Source organism: Drosophila elegans, unplaced genomic scaffold (assembly GCF_018152505.1).
Source record: "Drosophila elegans isolate 14027-0461.03 unplaced genomic scaffold, ASM1815250v1 contig_183, whole genome shotgun sequence".
NCBI classification, from domain to species: Eukaryota; Metazoa; Arthropoda; class Insecta; order Diptera; family Drosophilidae; genus Drosophila; species Drosophila elegans.
In genome coordinates, this window is record NW_024545550.1 from 5,326,338 (window position 1) to 5,351,387 (window position 25,050).

Consider the following 25,050-nt stretch of genomic DNA (forward strand, 5'->3'; position numbering starts at 1 on the left):
CTGGCCCTCCTGGCTTTTACTTTGTCTTTGGCCCACATCGTGTCTATCTAGTGACATCGGCCATCGTTTAAAGCCAGAAGCTGAAACACAATCGCAGGCATCGGCAGCAGCAGCACGCTTCCAGTGGGAAAACATTTCGGCAGTGAATGCACGTTGATTTTTTTATCGGTCCGCAATTGTGATTTACAGCACGGCACAGAAAATTAACCACCGAACTGGAGTGAATTGAATCGGAAACGAGTGGCAAATTGCACTGTTTACCCGGAGAATCAACACAACTTAAGGCTTCGAGAGGCAGGTAAACGAAAACCCCACATCCGCACAACACCAAGTTGTATATATCCCGGCGGTGGAAGTTCTAGGAATTGGCTGGGTTTTTCTAAGGACTTTCGGTTTTTAATATCCTAAAAATAATAGTGCTCCCCCTGAAGTTGTGTCTAAGAGCAGGTAAAGCCTTCCGACTTTTTGCCGACGGAATGTGATATATGGCGCCCAACTGGTTATGTTTTCTGGTGCCTGGCTAATTGCTAGTGGCGAATGGCAAATGGCGCCTGGAACTGCCCGATACGGCACTTGGCCATGTCAAACACAAGACGATAGCAAATGCAATTACAATTACCCCAAAGAACAAAAAAGGCAGAAAAAATCCCATTGCTCATATAAGCTCATCAAGAAGTGCTCATGTGTACGTGCGTGTGAATGTGTGAGTGTGTACCGCGTGTGTTTGTGTGGGTGCCGGGGGCTCATTGAAGCTGGATTGCGTGCAGACTCCATCTGGAGTGTAAGCATTTGCCTGGGGCCTGGCAAAAGCCGTTAATGGAACGGCCATCGCCTTACGATCGATCCCTGGTCCTCCCAATTTGCCTGGGCCCTCAAGCATTTCGGCTGGAAAATGCCACCTTTAAATATGCCATATTTGGGTGCTCTTCAAGCGCAGAGTGACTCACGGCCTCGCTATTTATTTAGGTCAGCTTATCTTATGATGCTATAAATGATTCATTGGCTTCCGTTTTTATTTTAGTCCAGCCAGTCGTAATCTTCAATGTTCTGTGAACAATTGTTTGGGGACTAATTTGCTTTAATGATGTTTTAATTTCACTCATTACTAAGAAATTGAATCGCTGGCTGTTACTGGCTAGTTTACAGAATCATTAATTGAAATGCAGAGTTGGCGAGCAAATTTAAATACAATAAAAAACAACACAAAATTGTATGATTTTACTTAACACAAACACTTTTTCTTATACACCAGCTGAAAATTAATTTATAGGAATTCTTTAAAAATAATTAAGATTATTTTTCGATTTGGTTTTTGTAAGTATAATTTTCTTCGAACTCTAAGCCACTTTTCTCGTTCTTATAGTAAGATTAACCTCAAAATTCCTTATGTTTTCATAAACATATTTTTAGCTAATCTTGATGACGAAAATAAAAAATAACTCCAAAGAAAAAAAAAATTGTATTTCCACAAGTTTTTTTTATATGTTTAATATAAGCAAGTTACATTTGAATTAACTACTTTTAAATGCCTAAAGTTGTTTTTCTCATATATTCGACATATATAAACCTAGTCGAAATGCAGTATTTGGATATATTTCTTATTAGTTAATAGCCATTACAAAAAATTAACGAAACATATTTCTTTTTGTATATTTCTCTGTAAAAATAAAACTAATTGCGAGATGACTAGTTTTTATTTGTCTACACGTTACTATCGTTTAATATGTTGCTCGCTTTCCAGAAAGTATCTTTGAAGTCGATCTATCGTTTGTCACGCGCTCAGCTCCAGTGAAGAGAGTGCCCACTCTCCATTAGACTCTCTCGCCACTTTGATTTCTTTTCTTGGGGCCCGCTCTCCGCTCTCTGGGGCTCTCCAACTCTCTCTCTCTCTCCGCGATTCTGTAGCTACTTCTGATTCTTTCGGAACGTACTGCTCCCTGTCCGGCTGCCAAGTTCAGCCGTTCAGCCGTTCAGCCGTTCAGGTACAGATACTTGCACTCGTACTTCTCCCCGACTGTCGCTTGTCGCTCGCTCGCCTCGCATTCGCACGAATTTGTATCTCAGAGATTGTTTTAGTTTTAGTTTTTCTTCCACTTGATTCTTTTGTGTGTTCGCGTTCTTCTGGCCTGGCCTGGCCTGCCATTGCCATTGTTTCGGTGTCGGTGTCTGTCTCTGTTTCGGTTTCTGTTGAATTCCGTATCGCATTGTATCGTATCGTACGCTGAGCGAGAAATCAGTTTGACGTTTTGCTTTGACAGGCAACCGTCGTCGATCGGGGATCGTTGATCGTGGATCGTTGATCGTGGATCGTTGATCGCGAATCGCGGATCGCGGCTGAATCTCGTGAATCTTGGGCGTTCTTTTCTCGCCGGTCGTCCGGTCGCTGAAAGAGAATTTTGCACTGGCCGTAAGCGATACGGCGATATAGCCCCCACATCCACACCCGCACCCACACCCGCATCCGCATCCGAAACCACCCAAGTTGCACCACCACCCGCCGCTGACCAGCGGCGCACCCGAAAATTTAGTTATCTCCGTGGCCGCAATAATCGACAATCATATTCCCCGATTTGTGATCAATATGTGTGTGTATATCGGGTCGGGTCGGGGGTGCGTGTGTATTGTTCAGATTGAGTGTTGGCAGCAGCGGCGGCCGTAAATGTGAGCCAATTGTATCTCTCAGATACGTTGGCGGTGTGTTATCGCCGCTACTGCTCCTACTGCTACTACTGTCGTGCCCGCGCTATTGTTATTATTTTTAATGCATAGAATTTGAGTTTTGCAATTTACAATTCGGTGTGTATAATATATGTATATAGTCGATATTATAGAGTCCGGAGCAGGTCGGATCGGGTCGAATCGGGGTCGGACGTACATATTTTGCCATATCTTGTGCGTCAACAACAACAGCAACAACACATCCGTTCTATGAACGTGACCCCCGCGCATTAAAATAAATTCTAATTTGTTGAAGAAAGAGCAGCGAAAATGTTTTGTTATTGTTATTGCCGTTGCTATTGCAAAGAAGTGCTGCTCGCACAGTGTGTGTGTTCCGTGGGGCAATATTTATTATGAGTGCGTGTGTCTACCCATTGTGTTCATGTGTATTTGTTTAATTTATATCTAGAGTCTGATATAAATATTAAAATAAAAAGAAATACCTATACCCGTACATACCTACATACATACATGTGTGCATAAAATATCACAAGCAACAGGCAGCGAAAGCAACAACTACCAGCTAAACGACAAATTTTTTGGTACGTCAACAGATAATGTATTGTATATGTACTTAAGTTGGACATTTTTGGGGTATACGATTCTGTGTTCGTTATTCGCTTAATTTGCGGCCATTCTCTGCCTACACGTTAACACTGGCCCAGAGATACAAATCAGCGGGTGATGGGTGATGGGTGGTGGGTGGTGGCTTTAACCATAGCATACATATATCCTTAAAGACCCACAGCCCACAGCCCACAACGCCCACCCCATGAGATTTCCAAGTCATTCCAAGCATTCTATTATACAGACCACCTTGGAAGTGTCAACGTCTGGTTTGTGCCCTCCAAAAATCTCATAAAATTAAATGAAACGAAATAACAAAAAAATAAAATTACAAAATTTTCATGCAACTGGCGTCGCAAAAACATTTTGCAGTTTTTAATTTAACTGAAACTCACCTGACTTCTTATAGGCGCGACAGAGGCACATAAAAATCGCTTAAAATGTTTTGGGGGGGGAGGGCTGCAGGTGAGCAATGATGCCCATACTGGCCATAAACAATGTGAAAAATATCATTTCGTACTTATAAACAAGCGGCGATAAGTTTGCAAATTGCGTTCGCATTTCGCTTTTCGTTTTTCGTGTTTCGTGTCTCGAATTTTGCATTTTGCATTTTGCATTTGCCTGCTGCCAAACTTTATATGTTTTTTTGTTTTTTGTCGTAGTAGTTTTTATTTCGGCCATATCCCGCGTGGACTGACCCATTTCGTTGATTATCTAATGGCTGTTTACTATATATGCTGTATGCTTACGTATGGGTGTGTAGATTTCTTTTCGTTTTCACTATCTATGCGATAGGCTGTCGCCCAATCAGTTGGCTGACTGGCTGACTGGCTGGCTGGCTGGCTTAATTAATTCTCGATTTTAACTGTTTATTAAAATGGATTGTTGGCCGCCGGCAGAGGTGCCTGCTATTGTTAACAGCAAATAAATCCGAGTCGCTCGCGTGCATACTGATTGGGAGTTTCCAGGGAGGTACCGTGCATTCGAAATGTTTATTATTACTACAATACGGTTATGCAACCCAGGCAATAACACCACCACCACCCACCCACTCTTAACCCCCGAGTGCCGTAGTGTCTGCAGTTCGTCTAACTTTATGCTCGGTTCGCAGTGTGCCATTTGATTGTATAGTCAACTGGGGCAATCAGACCCTCTAGCGCCATCTCTTTCGTTTACGACCTCACCGTCTCTGTCTAATCTTCCAGGTTGCGACACTTTTTCCCTGCTCCCCATTCCTTCATTTTGTTATATCTCACTTGAGATCGGCATTTGAAATGCAAATTTCCAACTGGCAAACTCTTTGAAACACTCGGAAAAGTCTCTATAGATATTGTAAGCAGCTTATATGCGTACAAACCTATGTATATATCCTCCCATATAGCTGTGTATACATGTGCTTAAGTGTTCCTTCATGCGTCGTTATTAATTAGGCGGTCCAACCTTCCGCCTGTAAGCGATTAGTAGCTGTTCCATTGTGAAGCCTCAAGGCCCGCGATCGCCAGCGAATCTTGAGGATGCTACAACTGACTGGCACTTGTGACGCACATTCTGAACATGAAATTCTTGGAGAGACCACCGCCAAGGTTGTCCCTGATTGGAGGACACATTCGAGAAAATAATGGGCCATTAAGTTCTATAAGGGGCTACTTCCATGGCTAGAGAAATCCATAATTGCCACACGTTTTCATTGTTGCCACAGACTTTTTTCTACTTTTTTTATGTAAGTTTTTATAGCGAGACAATTTTATTTTTAAATTGTATTACTTTAATCATTTTTCAATGACATTATTTTATTTTTATTTTAGAGTAGCTTGTTTTGATGATTATATTTGACTAGCTCGTGAATATAAGTTGTTAAAGATTATTATTAGAGTGATTAATTTTCTAAGTATTTAATAAGCAATAATGAAAGACAATTATTTTCTTACGTTTTAATTGAATTGTGATGGGAAGCCATTTATTTTTAAATCTCCATGATTAATGACCAGATATTAAAATTTTCTTGTTTATTTGCCATTATTTATTCAAGCTCTTAATCAAAAAACTGTTTTGCAAACCAAAAGTAAATTTTTTTTTTACAGCATTTCGTAATTAACTTCTAACTGTTTTTCTAGTAGTTAATTTACGAAAATCTTGAATAACGGCAAGCCGTAAACTTAAATACTCAATTTCAACACCTGACTTCAAGTCAAATTAGGTAGTTGTAATGGATCTCCGTAGACTACACACATTGAGTGTTCGATACGTTATTCGGTATATAGGCGATCGGATTCCGATCTGTTTGTGCATGTGCAAAGTAAACAGAAAAACGAAGCCGAGTGATCGGCAGCTGCAAAACATCAGCGGGCAAAAACTATTAGCTACAAAATTGTTCGAATGCGCTCCATACCATGTTCCATCCATGTTCATCATTTTTGGTCTCGGCCAGCTTTCCTATATGGGCCGGCTTCGGCTTTCGGCTTTCTGCTTTCGGCTGCCAGCCAAATACCTACGTTCTCGAGTACATATTGGTAAGAAATTCTATTAGGGGCTCGCGCACAAACACACACTACACACCCGCACCACAAACACAGGCATCCTGATGATGCTATTATACGAATATCCACAAGCACCTGCATACTAATAGCTTTGGGCCAAGCATCCGTGACTGGCTGCATCTAATGAGTTGACGTTGACGTCGGGCAACGCTAATAGAATTTGGCGCACTCCTTGGCACTCGAGCCTTTAGTTGCATACCGAAAGGCGCCGCCAAGGAACTCGAGGCCCCGTTTATACTTGTACACACTCATACATACCTAGATGTATATGTGTATGTGTACGGCATAGCCTGGCAACAGGGCGGCTGAGCAATTGCAACCGCCTCGTCCCCGGGGAGGCGGTAAACAAATTATGCTACGTCCACAACGTTCGTTATTTATTTGAAAACTTAAATGAGGCTGAGTGTACGGCGAAAGCCCATTACTTGTTCATTTTAATATGGTCGGGCTAAAAATAATTTGTTTAAATCAACAAACACACCATAGACCGATGTGTACGCGAAGCTGATTCTCGACATCTCTATTGTAGTTTTTTCATTGCTGGGAATGTGGATGAGTTTGCTTGAAGCTCAATCTGATACTGCACGGAGCAAAAAATTTTAATCCAATGAGAATTTATTACAATTCTAATGTACTCAAAGACTTCAAATAAGTGTGATCTTAGTGTATAAAATAATTTGGACTTTATTTTAACAGCAAGGTCACACTGCACTTAGGCTAAGGCGTTTTAGGCAGATAGTAAGTAGAAATAGGGATTATTTGATTTATTTTATTTGTAGTAGCTTATGGACCCACATTACTTATAAATTATGTACTGTCGCATTTCCAAAGGTTGCAAATACAAAATTCCCAATAAATCACTGTGTACTTATGTTGCCGTTTCTGGTCCTCCTCTTGCCAGTTTTCCTGCTTGTGTCTGTTGTTGTGACGCCTTTTGTTTTTGACCCCAACAATGCAAACGGATTCAGACAGTGGCACGACAACAAGTGTCCTTATGGACGTGGATGTGTTTATGTACGAATGCAGATGAAAGACAGCCCTTCCTTTTAGCAAGTCAATCAACGTCGCCGGGGATAAGGACTATCTTTTCCGCCGCACCTCCCCCTGGAATTGTTTTCCCGCCCCTAGAGACAAGACAGAAGACATTTCACTCGCAGACATGATCCAGAGCCGAGCCGAGCTCCAATTGCCACTTGAAATGGGTACGACTTTCGGTGACTAATCTGAAGAGTTCGCCGCCCTCCCGTTCTCCCATTCCGCTCCATATCAGTTGATTTGCTTCTTTCGCTTTCGTTGGAGCTTTATCTAAATATTTAAAATTGGTTAGCAAGACACGAGCGAGCGGCAGAGGGTTTTCCCATTTGCCTGCCCCAAGATAATGCCGACTCGACTGACAGCCGGAATGAGAACAACAGGGCGACACATCACATCGACAGTGCCGTCACAGATATGTGAGGTGCCCAAAAGCTGTGTATTATATATGACAGCCACAAATCCCCACAAGTCAATTGTTTGATACGTGCCACCGAGGGCTCAGACTATCAAGTTTCGCCAACTTTCGGGACGCGAACTTAATATGGCAGACAGGAGTCAGTTGCTGGCAACCAAGAAACCGAGAAACGCAAATACAACTCCTACTGGGCATTATTCATATGCAGCGAGCTGGTCACGTTCAAGGGCCCCGTTTTATTTTGATTTTTTCTCGCCTTGGCTCCAATAATCATTGCCAATATTTGGGCTTTTATGAATTTATAACAATCGCCAAGAGTTTTTGACAATTGTGCGGGTGCTCTGTCCATATTCGATGAGAGTTTCAATGGAACGCCTCTTGAATGGCGGACCCCAACTGGCTTTCGTAATCGAATTAAAATACCAGTAATGCACTTCAACTCGTCATTTATCACTCTGCCTTATCAATGTCAATTAAACTAGTTTAACCAATTAAGCTGGGAAGTATGAAGCAAAAATAAAGAACGGGAAGGCACTATGTTAATGTAGGTCAGTGCCTGCTTAATTACTGAATAGCTTAGAGCTTGGTTTAATAAAATTTATTCAAATCAGATATGTATATCATTGGAGAATATATTAAGGACATAAAGGAAAGAAAAAACTAGGGGTTTATTTCCAGTTCAAAGAATTTATATAAGGTAAATAGTCGAGTAGTCATGCCTCTCAAAGTAAAAAATGTTCAATAAAAATATTTATTAAAGGGACTGCCATCAGGCATTTTCCAATTTAAAGTTGGCTTTTATTACACTCAGTAAACTAAGCTTCTTATATATTTACAAAAAAAATATATTAAAAAATCAGTTGGTAGTAAAATAATATGAAATTGATTTTTAAATAAATTCATGAGCTTTTGGGGGGCTTGCAAAAACAATGCAATTTAAGCTTGCAAGCGATGAAAAACCAATTGCCAATTTTTTCCGACAAACTGATTGCATTTGCCTGGTATTTCAATTAACTGAGAATCCACTCTTTATTCCGATTTTTACAGTTTTGTGGATCATGTGACCAGTATCTTCGCTGGCCATCAGTCAATCAGTCAACAGACCGCAGCCCAAAAATGTTTCAATTATGTTATCGCCAGCAACAACGACATCGTCCAGAATCGAAACCATCGAACCAGAGCAGCAGCAACCGCAAAAACAAGAAGGCAGCAGCACTGCCAAGGCCAAAAGCGTCGGTGGAGCGAGCGTAAGCTGTGCACTTGCAATCCCCGGGATCTCTGAAATCCAGGGAATCCAAGGAATCCCAAGAATCCCAAGAATCCGTAGACCAAAGTCACAATCGGAAACGAAACTAAAACCAAAATCACAAGGCAACCAAGAGCAATTTAGCATAGCAACCGCAACGGAAGCAGCAGCCAGGCCAAAATCAGAAGCAGGACTTCGCCATGGGCTGTTCGCCAAGCACTCTGCCCGCCCCCTCCGCCACCGCTGGCCAGACCGACGGTCCAGGATCCCTTCCCCTGGACGCCAGTGAAAAGGACGGCAGCCGGCTGTTCTGCATCAAACTGAGGCGCAGTCGCCTGCGCCGCTGCAGCTGCGGGGGCGTGACCCTGCAGCCCCCCAGCGACGGCAACGGGAGCTCAACGGGCGACAACCTGTGCGGCCAGGTGCTCCTCAATCCGCTGCAGACCAAAAGCGAGGCCGACTACGAAAAGGTAACCAAATCCGGAGATGCCCCCCACCTCCCTCCTTTAGACTCCTGGATTGATTTCTTATCTCCCAAAAGCTGAGCACCGGCAAAAAGGACTCGATTGTGACGGTAGCCGCGTTGGGCAACTTCACACACAGCGTGGTTCGACGGGCCACTGGCAGTGAGTATTAACCATCCCCAAAACTATATCAAAAGATTCACACAGGAAGAAATGGGTTAGAATGGGCTTATTTCTTAAATTAAGTATATAAATGGGGTCACAAAATAACATAACTATACCCCAGACTTCGTTTGGATACAATTCCCTCTTAATTATAATGGTTAATATATTAGAAGTTTCATAGAAACATTTCGATATGTTAATACTTTCAGTGTTTCATCGAAACATGATCCCTTTGGCAGCATCATTTACCTTTTTACCCTTTAATATGAGGCAACGTTTAGGTTTTGGTTACCTTCAACACTCAATATCGACTAATAATAGCGATTGATAAGGCCCCCGATTCAGGAACTCGGCTTCTGCTTCTTCTAATCTGAAGTGTCCTACTCCACCGTCAAGAGCTTCCGCTAAGCTACCTGATAGCAATCGTAATAGCACTTACCAATGAGAATCTCAGAATCGGTTGCACAATTCCTATTTTTCTGATTTTCTGAAAATTTACGATGCTCCGAATTCGAATCAATCAACTCAAGTGGCTAGATAAAACAGGAAGGATTAAGATTGATTAGTGAATTAATGGGTATTTTAGCAGATTGTTAACCTCTGATCGAAGTAAACAAATACGGAAATAAATGGTAAAATTCCTCTAAAAATATCAATTATATAGTTTCAAACTGTTTAAAATAGAAGTTTAAAATATTTAATAGAAAGTCTTTTTTAAAATTTTTTTAACAAAAACTTAACTTTACTAAGAATCCCATCAGGCATAAATAAACTGAACACTCTGTTCTCCTTGAATTAAGGATATTTTCTCGGCCTTACCATTTATTCCAAGATTTTTGTTTTAAATTTAAATGAAAACAATACGAATTGAAAACGCTTTTTATTCATTAAGCCTGAATTATGGTGGAATAAGTAAATAAATTTGTTCTTCAGGGCCTAAAATTTTGTTCGATTGCCATAGACGGATATAGGGTATCGGTAATGTCTTAAGCCCCAAGCGATTGACCAGGTAACTCGATCCCAGAATAAAAAGAGTCAGCTGGCGCTTGTCGGAGATCCAAAGCGCAGCTGTTTTGTGTCGCCGTCCAATTAACAGTTCCCCGCTCTCTGCTCCACTCTCTCTCTCTCTCACTCTCTTTTTGGCTTCAATGGAGCTCTGGTGGGAGAGTGAGTGAGCATCAGTGAAACTTGATCGCGCTCAGCAAACGGATCGAACTGGGAGAGTGGGCGAGGAGTGGGGTTGGGGGTGAACACGGGGGGTCAGAGAGCGCTGGAGCGAGCTTCGTCTTCGTTTATCGCCAAAGCTCTCTCTCGCAGCGTTGCGGCAACAGCTGCTCGCCATTTATGGAGTCATTTGTTGTAGATTCTTTCGCCGCGTCGGTCGCTCAGTCGCAGTTGCAGTCGCAGTCGCCGCCGCAGTCGACGTCGCTGCAACATAGTGAATCCCAGTGTATGTGCCATATATACCCATAGAATCGGGATTTTGAATCGCTAGTCTACTGCAAAAAAATCGCGCCCTAGGCCAACTCGCAAAAAAAAAAAAAAAAAACCAAAAATGAAATCATTGCCAGCTGCTGCAAACTGGTCGCCACCATTTGCCACCTAATGCAGTGGCTCGAATTTGGCCAAGTCGTGCCTATAACACGCTATTTCGCATATAACATATAACCCAGGGCCAACCAGTCGTCGATCCAAAGCGATTGCAATTAAAAAACGCATAGAGCCAACTGGAAATCATGTACGCGATGAAATTCGTTGGCTGCATTCGCTTGAGGTGGAAAAAAACAGCTTAGCGTGCTCTAAAATACAACAAAAGTGTACATAGCCGCGCACGAAAAAAAAAAAAAACAAAAACAAAAAACCAAAAAAAAAAAGTGTTAAAAATCAAAACAAACTTCACAACTAAGTGTGCCAACAACCGCTGCAAAAACAACAACAAGTGTAACGAGTAGCAATCTCCGGCTAGATTTCGGTATTCGTGTATCTGTTTTCCATATCCGATAGATATGGATACAGATACGCGCAGATACTCCGAGCCCAATTCCAATTCCGTTGCGTACTGCCCAATAATAGGTATTGAGTTACGGGGGAACTCTGTGAAAAAATTTCAATTAATATGCAAAAATTCACATGACAATATCTGGTTTTGTGCCCCTCACACACAGCAGCCGTATAAGAACAGAAGGAGAGCGAGATGCGAGATACGATATTACGAACTCGCATTCGCATTCGCACTCGCACTCGCACTCGCATTCGCACTCTGAATTTTGTTACCCATTTAATTCAGCTCGCTCCAATCAAGCGATCAGTAGTCGCAGTCGTGGTCGCAGTCTCTCACGAGCAGAATAAACAATGGAACGCCCACGGAATGGCGCCAAAACATCAATCAAAGCCAAAGAAAACAAACTAAACGATCACTCGACTCGACGCTCGACTCGATTCATTATTTGCGGCTAATCCCACGCGTCAAAAGTTCTACAGTTTATCAGTAGTATTCCCGTAAATTGGGAAATTGAGCGATGACGGCTGTGTCGATTCGGCTGTTTAGTCACCACAACTTTGGCTGCAGCCATGGGCTCGCATCGAAGTGTGATTCTCGGCGGTCTTACACAAATTACGTTTAGTTTAGCCACGTGAAGCGCTCTCTAGAAATATGTATGCGCGCAGATTAGATTACCGCTGGATACTCCCTACTGCCTATCAATATGGGTCCCAATTCACCCCCAAAAACCCACTTCATTGCCCCTTTTTTTTTGTTTTTGGCCATATGTCCAGTGAACGGCTATCAACGGCGAGTATCGCTGAGCCAAGAAGATCGGGTTAGATAGAGCTGGCCAATTTGATTCCGTTCTGGGCCCAGGGCCGTTCACCACCCACTCTAACCACCCAGATGTAGATTGTGCACGCGTTCACCCCGCCATCCGCACCTGTATCTGTATCTGTGTCTGTATCTGTGTCTGTATCTCTGCCCCCGGGCTGTATCTGCATCTGGCCGGGCGTACCTGTATCTGAACCTGTGCCCACAGTCCACTGCCGCCGTATCTGTATCTGTATCTCCCCCCCCACAACGCACACAGCCTAAACATCTGAATACTATGAGCAAACTTGCCTGATATTATCTTATCACAAATTAATTGGTCGCCATGACAACGGCCAAAGGCGCAAAAGGCCCCAAAACGCAAAAGAGATCGGCCAGTGGGACTGGCCAAAAGCCCCTGTGTTGTGCTGTGCTCCCCTAATCCGCTCTTAGTCATTAACTTTAAACTCAGTCCAATGGCAGTGTGGGAGATTTAATGGAAGTGCACCTGCCTTCGCGGCAGCTAAGCGCCTTACGTACGCCCCAAAAGTATCTCACGGATACGGCCATTGCCGTTGCGTTTGGCGACAGCCCAGCAGACCGTTAGTTTTTGCCGCAGCGCACACGGACGTCGCCGTCGCAGTCGCTGCTCGCTGTTCGCTGCTCGCCGTTCGCTGTCCTCTGCCACTGGCAGTTTGAAAATCCGTGCGAGAATTATCATCTGGCAAACAGTTCTTCATACCGGATTAGAACGGACGTTTTGCCCAGTCCGGCTCGCGTTTTATTTCCATTTGAGGCCAATTTGGTTTTCACTTTGGCCATAATCCCCCGTTTTATCTCCCCCCAATTTGGCCAATAGATCAATTCGCAGGTTTTGAGTGCAAAGTAGTCCCGAAATTCATATTTGATGAGACCGCGTGTGTGACTTTGTACTATGAGCAGCAGTGTGAGCCCAGGCAGTAAGTAAATTATAAACAAGTCCGGCTACCGAAATATGAAGTTCTATCTACACAGTTTAAGATGGAAAAGGGACTTTTAAGCAGGGAAAGCCTGTTGCTCCGACGTCAGCGGCTGCTGGCCGCTTTTTATCTAAACAATTTATCGATTTTCGTTTAGATTACAACGCGTGTGTGTACCCCTGCCCCATCCTCCCATTCTCCACTCCACTTTACTCCCGGGCTGCTCCGAAAAAAACAAAAAACACACAAAAAAAAAAAAAATAAAATAATACACAAACGATAAGATACACCCGAGCCATTTGAATAAGCGCAAATATACTGTCCCCTGTCCCCAGTGGCGTGCCCATGTACATGGATCTGGATCTGGTACTCGTACTCGTACTCGTACTCGCACTCGTACTCGTACTCATACCGCCTGCTCAGTACATAGGCCCACTCGAGGGGTACTTTCCCTGGTTAGTTTTTGTTTATGCCCCACTCGGGCTATTTATATTAAGTGTGCACACATGCTGCCGTATCTTGTGCGCCATTCGTACCATATATGCATGTGGGGCAGTTTATCATTACGCACTAATTGTGTGAAATCAATGCCGAGCAGCCAGATAAACAAACTATTGCACATAAATGACAATTAGCATAATGCCACGAAAATAATCCAAATTTGTGTGACTTCATTTGCAAAATACCCAAACTACCCAAAGTACCCAAAAAGCCAAGAACAAAAACCGCAAAACAAGAAGGGAAATAAATAAAGAAAAGCGAAAAGCACAAACAATGATAATTTCCAGCCAGCCGAATTTGGTTGGATCGGTGACGACAACGACGACGACGACGGCGACGACGGCGACGACCACTAGTGCCCACATGAGCGAAGAAAGTGTGCCCAGCACTTGCAATTGCGGGGGAGTGGGCGTTAGCATGGCCGTGGGCGTGGCAGTGGGCGTGGGCGGGACTCTGGGGGCCAGACAAAACCCACCAGCCGTGGAGGCAACAACAACAACAGCCCCGAAAACACCAACATCCATGGCATCAAGCAGAGATTCATTAACGCGTCCGGCCTCCGAGTCCGAGCTAAATGTGGGTAAGGTTCCTCCAGCTCCTCCAGCTCCTCCAGCTCCTCCTTCGTTTTACGCTCCCCCTCCTTCTCCACCTTTTCAGGGGTTAAAGTTGAGTTTGATGATGCGGTTAACGTGCATGTCCACAGGGGAGTGGTTGGCCAAAATGATGCCCTGCCAAGTGAGTTTCTGCCAATTAAAAATCAGTATGAAAGTTTTCTTCATATCCTGGCGGCTCTAATCATTTTTGGCAGCTAGTTGAATTTCCACGTACTTAGCTACCTACACCAGTTTACAAGTTATGGCAAGCAATTAAACATTCTAGTGCCGCAAAATGAAAAATTATTGCACAAATTCCATGGAACCGGATGAAAATTAAGCTTTCGGAAAAGAGGAAAATTATGAAAACAGTTGTCATGAAATAAAATTAAGCTGAGTGAAAATGAAATGTTCTATTTTCCATTCAATATCATTTCGTTAGAATTAAAATATGACATAGACGCAAAGGAATATATTATGAAAACAAATTTGCCTGAATAAAATTAAGCTGAGGGTTACATATAAAACGGAAAGCAGTATTCAAAAAATATAAATAAGCCTAATATAAAAAAAAGCAGAGTAAAAAAAAATATACTCATAAATAGCATTTATCAGGAAAATGATAAAATATTTTTTGCAAGAAAATGTTTAGTCATAAATATAAAGAAAGCTAAGCAAACAAAACGGGCACATATCCAAATTTCTTATTTTTTTGTATACATGCGTTTTAAATTAGCTGATATTAAATGATTCTATATCCATAAGAATAGAAAAACCTTCAAATCATTTAAATATTACCATTTGGTTTAATAGGGACTTTCAAGCTATTTAGATATTTCTTATCTTATTCAAAAAGGCCAAAACAAAACCAAAAATTACTTGTTGATAACTTTAATTTGCTTGCAGGGAATCCGCACTAAAGCCTCGAACAAATTTCGTTACACAGAAAGTTTGTTTGGTCAATCATTTGGGGTCTTAAAAATTGTTGGGGCCTAAGCATACGCATACATAACTTGGAAGAAGCCACAGAATTTTAATTTCCCCCAAAACTTTGCCAAAGAATTTAACTTTGCGAATGCCTGAGAAGGTATGGCAAACTCCCATATGGATTGAAATTTTCCACTTGAATATGTATGTGCAATAAAGACATAGGTAAACATAAGGATGTATATGGGGATACTTCAATGGATTGATGAATATTAAAGGTTCAACTGATAGAGTTGTTTGTTTAACCAGCAAATTGATGTACAATTTTTTGTGAAGAGCCAGTTACCAGTCTTTTTTATGGGGTTTATATTTTAGTTGGCTTGCCGCAGCATAAAATAAAATGGGATGTTGGCCTGTTGGCCTGTTGGAGTCCCAACCTGTTTCTCATTAAGTGAAATACAATTTGTGCGGCTTAGTACCTCGGGGGTCCCGGCTCAGTGGGTCGGAGTGCCTTTGTTGACAGATAGGCAGCCAGTTCCGCCCCCAAGGACCTTTGTACCCTTTCGCCGGCACACGTGTATGTGTGTGTCTGTGTGTGCGTGTGCGTGCTTCCCGCTTACTGCCCGTTTATAAAGTGTTTCTGAAACGCCAACGTTTATAATTAAATAAAACGTGCAACAAGAGGAATTAATGTGCGTGCGTGTCCCTGACAGAGTGTTAGTAAATGTGTGTGTGTGTGTGTGTGTGGAGGGGCTAGTGACCATTCATTTTGATTGTGGGGCGTGCGAGCATTTGGCTCTCGGCAGCCCTCAAGTATGCAACGCCTTTCGAGCCGTTGAAACGCCCAGAAATGTAGCATACTTTTCAGAGAATTTTCCTCGCCTCTAAACAATTTTTCCCCTTTTTTTTGTTGTTCTTGTCTTGCCACAGGCACAGGCACATCGGGCACCAGCTCATCCGGCGGCGGGAACAGCCGTCCAGGTCACCGCAAGTCATCGCTCGCCCTCGCCCTCACCCCGGAAGATGAGCCGATGGACGTCTACCAGGTGAGTCTATTACTATTCGAGGGGGAACCGAACCACATGGGTGTTACGTCTTTTGATAAGGTATCTTATCACAGGCAGCGTTTTTTTTTTTTTTTTTTTTATATGGGCAGCGGAGAGCGTTGCGCTTTTCGGTTTACATTCCGCTTTAAATAGCCGCTCACCAATACACACCCAGCCAGTGCCCTATAGGTGTGTTTTGCCTATAAACAATACGCTACCAGAGAAATCAAATCAATTAACATTGAAGGTGGGAAATCAAAAGGCAAAGAAAGAGATTATGCCCCGATCGACGCGACACAGTTCGTTTCGTTTCAGTTCAATGTTTGAGCGTCGCGTAGTCGCTTAGTTTCGACCACAAAACCTGTGAATTATTCAGAACTGATTGCGGAGATACCGATCGAGATATAGACAGATACAGATACAGATCGAGATACAGATAGAGATACAGATACAGAGATACAAATACAGATCGAGATTGTCCCATTAGTCGGCGGCGTGGAAAAGTTGGAAATGCCACTCGCGACGCGTTTTCTGTTCGTGTGTTCGTGTGTGTTGGAGCTTATGCAAACAATTTGTTATTGATCTAAGACATTGGACCTCAAGTGGCGAGTGTAATTGCCGCTGTCATTGTTATTGCGATACGGATTGTGTCGCTTCACGCTCTCCCGAGTGTGGCTGAGTGTTGTGTTGTGTAGTGTTGTGTTGTGCGTTATAATTAGCATTAGCAGAATGCGCAATTGCTTGCCAAAATTCAGCAAAGTCTTTCGCCGCAAGTCCTCATCCGCGAAGTCATCATCAGCGTCGGCCGGCCAAGAAAATCGGTCAAACGATCCCGACTCCGATACGGAGCCGTATGGCATTGCTGTGAGGCCAGCGGCTATATCAATATCCCATCAGCCTGGCGATAACCGTAATGAAAGACCGCTCGCAGATGACGATAGCAGCCGCAGCCGTTTGATAAGCTCTGCTCATTTGGATTTCGAATTGGATTTGGCATTGGATTTGGCTTTGGAATCGGCCTTGCATTCGGAACCACCAGCAATGGCGACCAACGGTGGCATTCGGCCGAAGAGCGAGGGTTCCTGCCCGGAAATGAAAGTGGAAACGATTTCGGCAGCGTCTCCAGCTCCGGGAGCAAGTCCAGGGCCAGTGGCTATTTCCCTGCCATTTGTGGCTCGCAATTCGAGTAAAACGCCCGAGGAAATGGAGCTGGAATACGAGGCGAACGCGGAGGCCGAGAGTCGTGACATAATGACCCCCCTGCGCCGCAACACAAGGCCGCTGAGTGTGGCCTTCGCCGGCGGCGGCAGCGTTGGCGGCGGACGGAATGCCTTGCAGCCGGAAATAGTCGAGGTCATACGCAGCATGGACGTCCCGGCCATGTTGCTCAACAATCTGAGCCTCGAAGGCGTCAGAGACTCAATGGAGGGCGACAGAGCGGGCAGCCATCCGGTGGCGGAGTTGTCACCCGGCCACGACCATGAGGACTCGGTGGTCCTTCGGCGCAAGGTCAACTGCCTGGAGCGTAAGGCGCACAGCCTGTACGAGCGACGACTGCCCAAGGTGCCGAAACTCCACCTCCTGGTGGCTGGCAAGAAACCCACCGAGGAGGAGGAGTTCAGGACTTTCCAGGTAGCCTTCGCAGGACCAACTTTTTCGCTTGGCCCATCAATCTGCCGCCTTAGCTGCGTCTTATGCTGCCGTGTTGTGTTGTGTTGTGGCGTGGTGTTGTGTTGTGTGTGATACATTTCCGATTACATTTTCATTCCCCTGATTGACACTGAGCCGCCACCCACCTTTGGCGGATTTAATGTGCTCGTATTATAAATCTGCAGCACACGAGCGTGCCACACATAAGTCAGAATCAGCAGCGAGCAATTTTATTTTAATTTATCATCATTTAAGCGACACGAACGACACACACACGCATTGTGAGCGCGCGTAACTGGCGGCTAGGGGACACCCAGGTTTACATACAAGTATACATACATATGTACATCCAGCCAGAGATACACAAACATTCGCAATGCGAAGCCCGCTTAAGCCCTCTTATTTTGATGGCAAAGCCAGAGGAGCCGCAGATTTATATTAAATTTTACACGTTGTCTCACCTGTTCTGACATCGCTCCCTTGCCCTTCCCCTATCTTTTATTTTTTTTTTTTTTTTATTTATTTCCTGATGCAGCGAAATCTCATGGACCTGAAGTATCCAACCGTGCTCCCACCGAATCCTCCACTTAAGGTAAGCCCTCTTCGTACCACTTTGAACCGGGGCAATTCAATCAGTGCAATGGCTTTGGCCCCATCCCATCTAGGCCCTTTTGGTTTTCCACAAATCGGACAGCATCTGCGAGGCGATCACTGCGGCCTGCCAGCGCCACCAGCTGGACGTCACGCTGGTCAAGTCGAAGGAGGAGGCTCTGGACACCCTGCAGAAGTCGTACGCCACCGCCCAGTGCTACCACCTAATCATAATTGATGCGCGCTCCACTAAAAACCTGGATGCGGAGCACATTGCGAGGTGGGTAGTGGATAGTGGGTAGTGGGTTGTGGGTGATGCGTAAAGGTCACCGGGGTAATGGGTTGCCCGATGTGAAATGGGTTCCGGGTCGAGTTTCGGGTTGGCCAAACTTCACAAAAACTTTTTCATTTTCATAAACTTTTCACTTTGCAATAAAAACTTGCTGTCTTCGTTCCCCACAGAACCATACGTCACACACACGGCCACCATTTAACGACAATAATTGCAGTCTGCAAAAAGAGGTGAGTAGTCTTTGCCACTTGCCACTTTCCACTTTCCACTAACGACTTACGACCGACGACTTTTGCAGTTTCTTTGAGAAGGATGATGTGCTAATTGCTCTATTGGACGCTGGCGTTAATAGAGTAAGTTTCCGTTAATTGCCCCATCAGAGGAGGGAGCGCTACGAGAATGAGAAACAGATGCTACTAGCACCAACGTCTTGTGTATTCCACAGTGCGTAGCGGAGACGACCAACCTGGCCATGTGCAGTGTGGAACTGAAGCAGATACTGCACTCCATCATCCGGCCGCACAATGTCATGTCCACTCAACAGGTAATCGAGTTAATGTCCCATCGCCCTCGGCGCCAGGACGCAATGTCACACTGTCCCCGTTCCCCTGCTCACTTCTTCAAATTAATTCAATTAAACGGAAGCGCTGCACTGCAGGCCAATGAAATTGTAAACCCATTTCCATTTCCATTTGCATTCCTGTTCCCGCAGGCCCTCTATACGGCACTGCATCGGCTAAAGGAGGTGGTGCTCATCACGGACGACTTGCTGCGGATCCAGTATGCGAACCGTGCCACCGAGAGGCTGCTCAACATGCGGCTGGTAAGTGGGTGGGCGGCTTGTTTGCGATTGCGGCATTAATGAGATTTCCGCGTTGGACAACAGGACGAGATCATTAGCAAGCAGCTGGAGGACATATTCGTGTCGGACCTGTCCACCATCAGTGAGCAGTGCAAGAACATCAAGGAGTTCGACGGCATCCTCACAGTGCGCCGCAAGAGTCAGGAGGGCATACCGATGCACGTGCGCGTTGTCCCGGTGGCCTGCATTGGCAGGTGAGTGCTTATTGCTTAGTGCCCAGTGCTCAGTTCGCCACCCCCGCTTAATTGGTAACTTTACCTTTGCCCCGACAGCGCACCCACGCATTTGATTTTCAACTTTGATGTGCCCGGCGGACAGATGGATTTCATTGCCACACTGCCGCAGCCCAAAGAGGCGCCCAGGGGATCACTGCACTCGGTGCGGCGCTGCAGCTTTGATGTACGCTCCATCGCATCGGACGGATTGCGAAGGACCAGTTTGGCCAAGCTGACGTCACTGCCGCTGGAGGCCCCCATCACTAAAGTATGACTCCGCCTCACATTTGGGTTGTGGCTGCAGCACGTTGCAATATTTGGGAATCGCTTTTGGGAATGCCTAAATTGCTAAATTGTCGTCCGTGCCTGTGTCCGTGTGCCGTGCGCCGTGCCCCTGTCTCTCTCTCTATGTGTGTGTGTGTGTGTGTGTGTGTGTGTGTGTCCAGGTGTCCTGTCATGCCCCGTAGCATATGCAGCAATAGCAACGACGGCAGCAACTGCAGCAGCGACAGCAATAACATTAGCAACAATATTTGCACAAGCACATGCACACACAGACCATCGCCACACACGCACACCACGACACAGGCACTGACACACTGTGAAAGCTGAATGCAAATTCAAATGCATTTTCTGGATTGGAGTAGAAATATACTAAACTATCCGTGTTTCGTGATGTAAAGGCCACGAGATGATAGCAGTCTCTCTGCTTTTAATTATCAAATTAATTCCTCAATTTAGCGTAATCTGTTCAAAGGCATTTCCCCCTGCACATCGTGTGCTATTTGGCGCCCAACCAGGGACCTCACATTGGTGTCGTTGCTAATTAAATATTTTTTTTTAAAAAAAAATGCATACCAAACTCCAAGCTAGCGTTAAATGTATTTGATAAAAACGGCTGACATTGGGTTAATTAAAACCTCCATTGCCCCACTGTCCACCCCATTTGAGCTCCTAATTTGTCATAAATTTAACGCCTACTAATCCCAAAATTAACAGTAACCGCACATCTAAACCAACATGTTCTTACATTTATTCTCTTTTTATCTCTTAATTGTTATGTTCTCTTTTTTACTTTTATGTTTTGTGTACTCGAACAATGAACCAACTCATAAAAAAAATATTACAAAATAATATACCAAACTGTTTGTTCGCACGTTCGCTCGCTCGCTCGATTTGCTCGCTGTGCGTCGCTAACAAAAATAAAACTCAAAACCAACAAACACAACCAAAAATCAAAAACCACCAAAAATCAAAAAATAATTAAACAAACGCAACCACTGCGCACTCGCACATTAGATAATCAATTTACTATCACAAGTACAGGAGAATTGTTCGGCCGATGAGGCGCGTCTCATAGACAAGGTCTTGGAGTTCCTGAAGCGCGAAGGACTCTACAGTCCGCAAATGAAGGAGATACGAACGGATGATCCCATAGCCACCGATCTAATTGGTGCTCTGCTAACGGTAACTTAATAAACCTTATTAATTAAGTGTTTTTGATTATAGCTAAGCGGAATTTGTCATTTTCAGGGACCCAGCGTGTACTCGTCGCGCCGCAGCTCGAATGACTCTATCATACGCACTGGCAGCTCCACAAGAACTGCCACGATTGTGCCCGCCAAAATGAAGGTTTGTTCTCAGCTTTAAAGATACACATTACAACATTTTATTAATTACATCTATGGCAGTCCAATCCCATCATCATGGAACTACTTGACGAATCTCTCAGCTGGGACTTTGATATTTTCAAATTGGAGGAGATCACCGACTACCATCCGCTGCTCTATTTGGGCATGGAGATGTTCCGCCGCTTCGACGTCTTTGCCACATTGAACATCGATGAGAACGTCTGCAAGGCCTGGTTGGCCGTAATTGAGGCCCACTACCGCAAGAGCAACACATATCACAACAGCACCCATGCCGCAGATGTCATGCAGGTGGGTGATTGACCTCTGAACTTTTTTCTGGCATAAGCGCTAATTCTTTGTGTACCTGTAGGCCACTGGCGCTTTCATCACCCAACTGACCAACAAGGACATGCTGGTGATGGACCGCATGGAGGAGGCGACTGCTTTGATTGCGGCAGCTGCCCACGATGTCGATCATCCGGGTCGCTCATCCGCCTTTTTGTGCAACTCGAACGACGCTCTGGCCGTATTGTACAATGATCTAACAGTTTTGGAGAACCACCATGCGGCAATTACCTTTAAGCTAACTCTGGGTAAGTGAGCTCTTTCCTTTAATAATGGTAACCTCTTCTGAGATCTTGTCGAAACAAACAAAAACATGCTTAAACATTACCTCAACCCATGGACAAGGTGGCGCCCTAGCAGGGACCTCTTGATGTTTAAGCTAAATTTCATTTGTTTTACAAGATACTCTTATATTCTATAATAGATGAGTTGTTAGAAAATGTAATACCATCTTTTTTTCTTTTCATATGTTTAGGCGACGATAAGATCAACATATTCAAAAACCTGGACAAGGAGACGTACAAGTCGGCGCGCAGCACCATCATCGACATGATCCTGGCCACCGAGATGACCAGGCACTTTGAGCACCTGGCCAAGTTCGTGAGCGTCTTTGGCGGCGAGGAGCCCCGTGAGGTAATGTCCATCTGATTACCCCTTAAAAAATAGAAATTATTAAAATATTTGGAATACCATTAGCATAACTCCCAGACGGATGAGGAGACGTCGATACTCATGCGCCGCATGCTGATCAAGGTGGCCGATGTGAGCAATCCAGCCCGTCCCATGCAGTTCTGCATCGAGTGGGCCCGTCGCATTGCCGAGGAATACTTCATGCAGACGGACGAGGAGAAGCAGCGTCACCTACCGATCGTGATGCCGATGTTTGATCGAGCTACCTGCAGCATACCAAAGAGCCAGATCGGCTTCATCGAATACATCATACAGGACATGATGCACGCCTGGGAGAGTGAGTTGAAGATAACAGAGTATCTTCTGTAACTTTTGCTAATTGGAATATGTATTTTAAAGGCTTCATCGACATGCCGCAGCTGATCACCTATATGCAGATCAACTACTCGCAGTGGAAGAAGTACGACGAGCAGGGCGTCAACACCTTGGCGGAGATCATGGCCAAGCAGCCGCCAGTGGGCAAGATGGCCAACTCCAAATAGCATACGGCCTTCCGGAGATTGTTCTCGGGTCTATTGAAGCCACTGCCGGCTCAGGCACCGGGCACCTCCACGATTGGCGAGAACGAGATGGAGGACGTGCTCTAGTGACGGCGTCGAAGGTCCTGTGACGTCTGACTCCGGACCCGTAGTCTCTCGGCCTGATCCTCTCAATGAAGTCGAAGCTCAACCCTACCGGCTTAAGAGCCACCATCACCCGCTCCCCGGGTTGCCCACCAAAAAAAAAAAAACAAAAAAAACACGCATATCTCTCAACGGACCAACGGCCGGGGGGGCGGTACGGATTGTGGGCGGCTCAACGAAAAGGTGCCAAGCGGTGTCACAAAAGCGGTATCATACAAAGCAAACTAACTAAGGCAAACAAGTAAACAATTATTGGGCTGGACTCAAAATTAAATGTTTAAGATGCATCACAAGAAGCGAACTTTCTATTTCTATATAAATATACCATGTGAGTCTGTGTGTGCGTGAGTGTGTATGTCCCCTCCATCCTCCCCCCCCCATATAAATGTGTGTTTAGGCTATCGAAAGCAGACTAGCGGGCTAGCAAACTAGCAAACTAGCAATCTAGCAAGAAATCCCACAGCATATTGACCAGAATATACATGGCGTGCGCTCAACTGTACCTGGCAACGGTATAACGTATAACAGTATAACGGTTTTGGTAACGGTATAGCCGTGCTACCAAACCAAGTGTTACAAGCATGAAGTTCTCTCCCATCATGAAGACAATCTATGTTGAATACTGCAAAAGCCAAGTAAATATACATAGTTTAATTGCTGTCCAAGTCAGAATCGTTAGTCGTGAATGGAATTGAAAACGGATTTGGATTTGGATTTGGATTCGGAACAAATACAAGGACAAAAGCTGGACGAAGACTATATACATACACAAGCATGCGAGATCGTGGCAAGCACTATATATATTACATACTATCACTATCGACTAGCTAACAACTACAACAAGTAAAACTGAAACAAACTAATTCGAATCCACTCTTGAGACATATGAAATCCTATGGGGCCCCTTTTACTACCTAATTAACTAGTTACCTATTTTTCCTAACTGAAGAAAAACGAAAAATGATGAGCTATCCTAACTAATACTATTAATGTTGTTTAGCTTTCTAAGCATACGGTATGAGAAATCAAACTAAACGCAAATGTTTAACAATTAAGTGAAATCCTTTTTGAAATCTTTTTATCTAATTGACTGAACAAATTACATATACATATATAAACCAGATCTATTAATACGAATTGATAATACGTTCTTGTTATAACTTAAAAACAAAACAAAAAAAAAAACCAAAATGAAATTGAAAAGCAAAATAATATATACAATATACATATATACAATTTATACAACTTTTACGAAGCATATTATATATTTATATATGTCATACGATATCGGCATTCATTCACAGAGTTACAGTAATTTGTATGTGTTATCAAGGTGTTAAATCCCGTGCTTCAAAATGTTTTGATAGAAATTATATACACGTATACAAGACCCTTGATTGACCTCCTGAACTGTGTAGCAAAGTCCCTTGGTCTAGGAAGTCCCTATCCGCTAAAGGGTCGACCTTTGACCCATCCCATACGCCCAAACCGACCAACCGCAACCACACAATCCACCCACCAACCCACACTTTCCGTTCCCACACTTCGTGTCACTACTGATCACATTGAAACAGAACAAAATAAACAATGCGATAGGAGAATATAAATGTATATGCATATTCAATGTTGTTAATATGTGTGTGTTTCAATTGTATGTATTGGATTAAATCGCGTAAACTACAAACAAGCAGAAATGGAATAATGAAAAACAAAAAACAAAAAACGCAAGCAATGCGGGAAATAATCGCATAGACATAATAAAGTGAAATGCAAAAACAATTTACATGTTATGAAGAATATATGTATACATAAAATATATATATATATATATATATATATAGATACGGTACTACTATATGTTTCTGAAAACAAAAATGATAAATCTTTACATACGACTATGTATATTTGTTACTACATCTGTTTGCTCCTTGCAGGTTAAGGATTATAAATGTTAAGATTTAGTCAAATTTATTGTAAAAAAAAAAACCAAACACAATAAAAAAACCACAAACAAGAAACAAAACAAAATGCAAATAATACAAATAAAAATCCAACAAAATGGAAATTATCTACAAAAAACCAAGCAAAAAGAAAGCTAAATGTGGGGAATTCGGGTCAAGGTTGAAATCAGTTGGCCAATCCTATCCCAACAAAATGGTTGGCAAACTTTTTTCAGAATCT

General features: G+C 43.8%; 1 protein-coding gene across 10 annotated transcripts; it reads left to right on the top strand.

Annotated features, from left to right (window-relative positions):
- LOC108143425 (high affinity cAMP-specific and IBMX-insensitive 3',5'-cyclic phosphodiesterase 8) lies at nucleotides 1-24,892 on the top strand. Of its 10 annotated transcripts, XM_017267832.2 has the most exons (20): nucleotides 2,064-2,407; nucleotides 3,128-3,260; nucleotides 8,320-8,988; nucleotides 9,060-9,144; nucleotides 15,855-15,970; nucleotides 18,156-18,212; nucleotides 18,286-18,491; nucleotides 18,674-18,733; nucleotides 18,802-18,856; nucleotides 18,949-19,047; nucleotides 19,216-19,326; nucleotides 19,390-19,559; nucleotides 19,638-19,848; nucleotides 20,880-21,047; nucleotides 21,114-21,212; nucleotides 21,272-21,520; nucleotides 21,582-21,804; nucleotides 22,032-22,189; nucleotides 22,253-22,523; nucleotides 22,586-24,892. In XM_017267832.2, exons 3-20 carry the CDS (start codon nucleotides 8,719-8,721, stop codon nucleotides 22,726-22,728), a joined length of 2,751 nt encoding a protein of 916 aa, XP_017123321.1. In that variant the 5' UTR covers nucleotides 2,064-2,407; nucleotides 3,128-3,260; nucleotides 8,320-8,718; the 3' UTR covers nucleotides 22,729-24,892. The 10 variants fall into 10 exon arrangements, with proteins under 10 accessions (XP_017123322.1, XP_017123323.1, XP_017123321.1 ...); XM_017267833.2 differs by lacking the exons at nucleotides 2,064-2,407; nucleotides 3,128-3,260 and adding an exon at nucleotides 1-298; XM_017267834.2 differs by having other exon boundaries at nucleotides 2,063-3,260; nucleotides 20,907-21,047.
- Nucleotides 24,893-25,050: the final 158 nt, after the last annotated feature.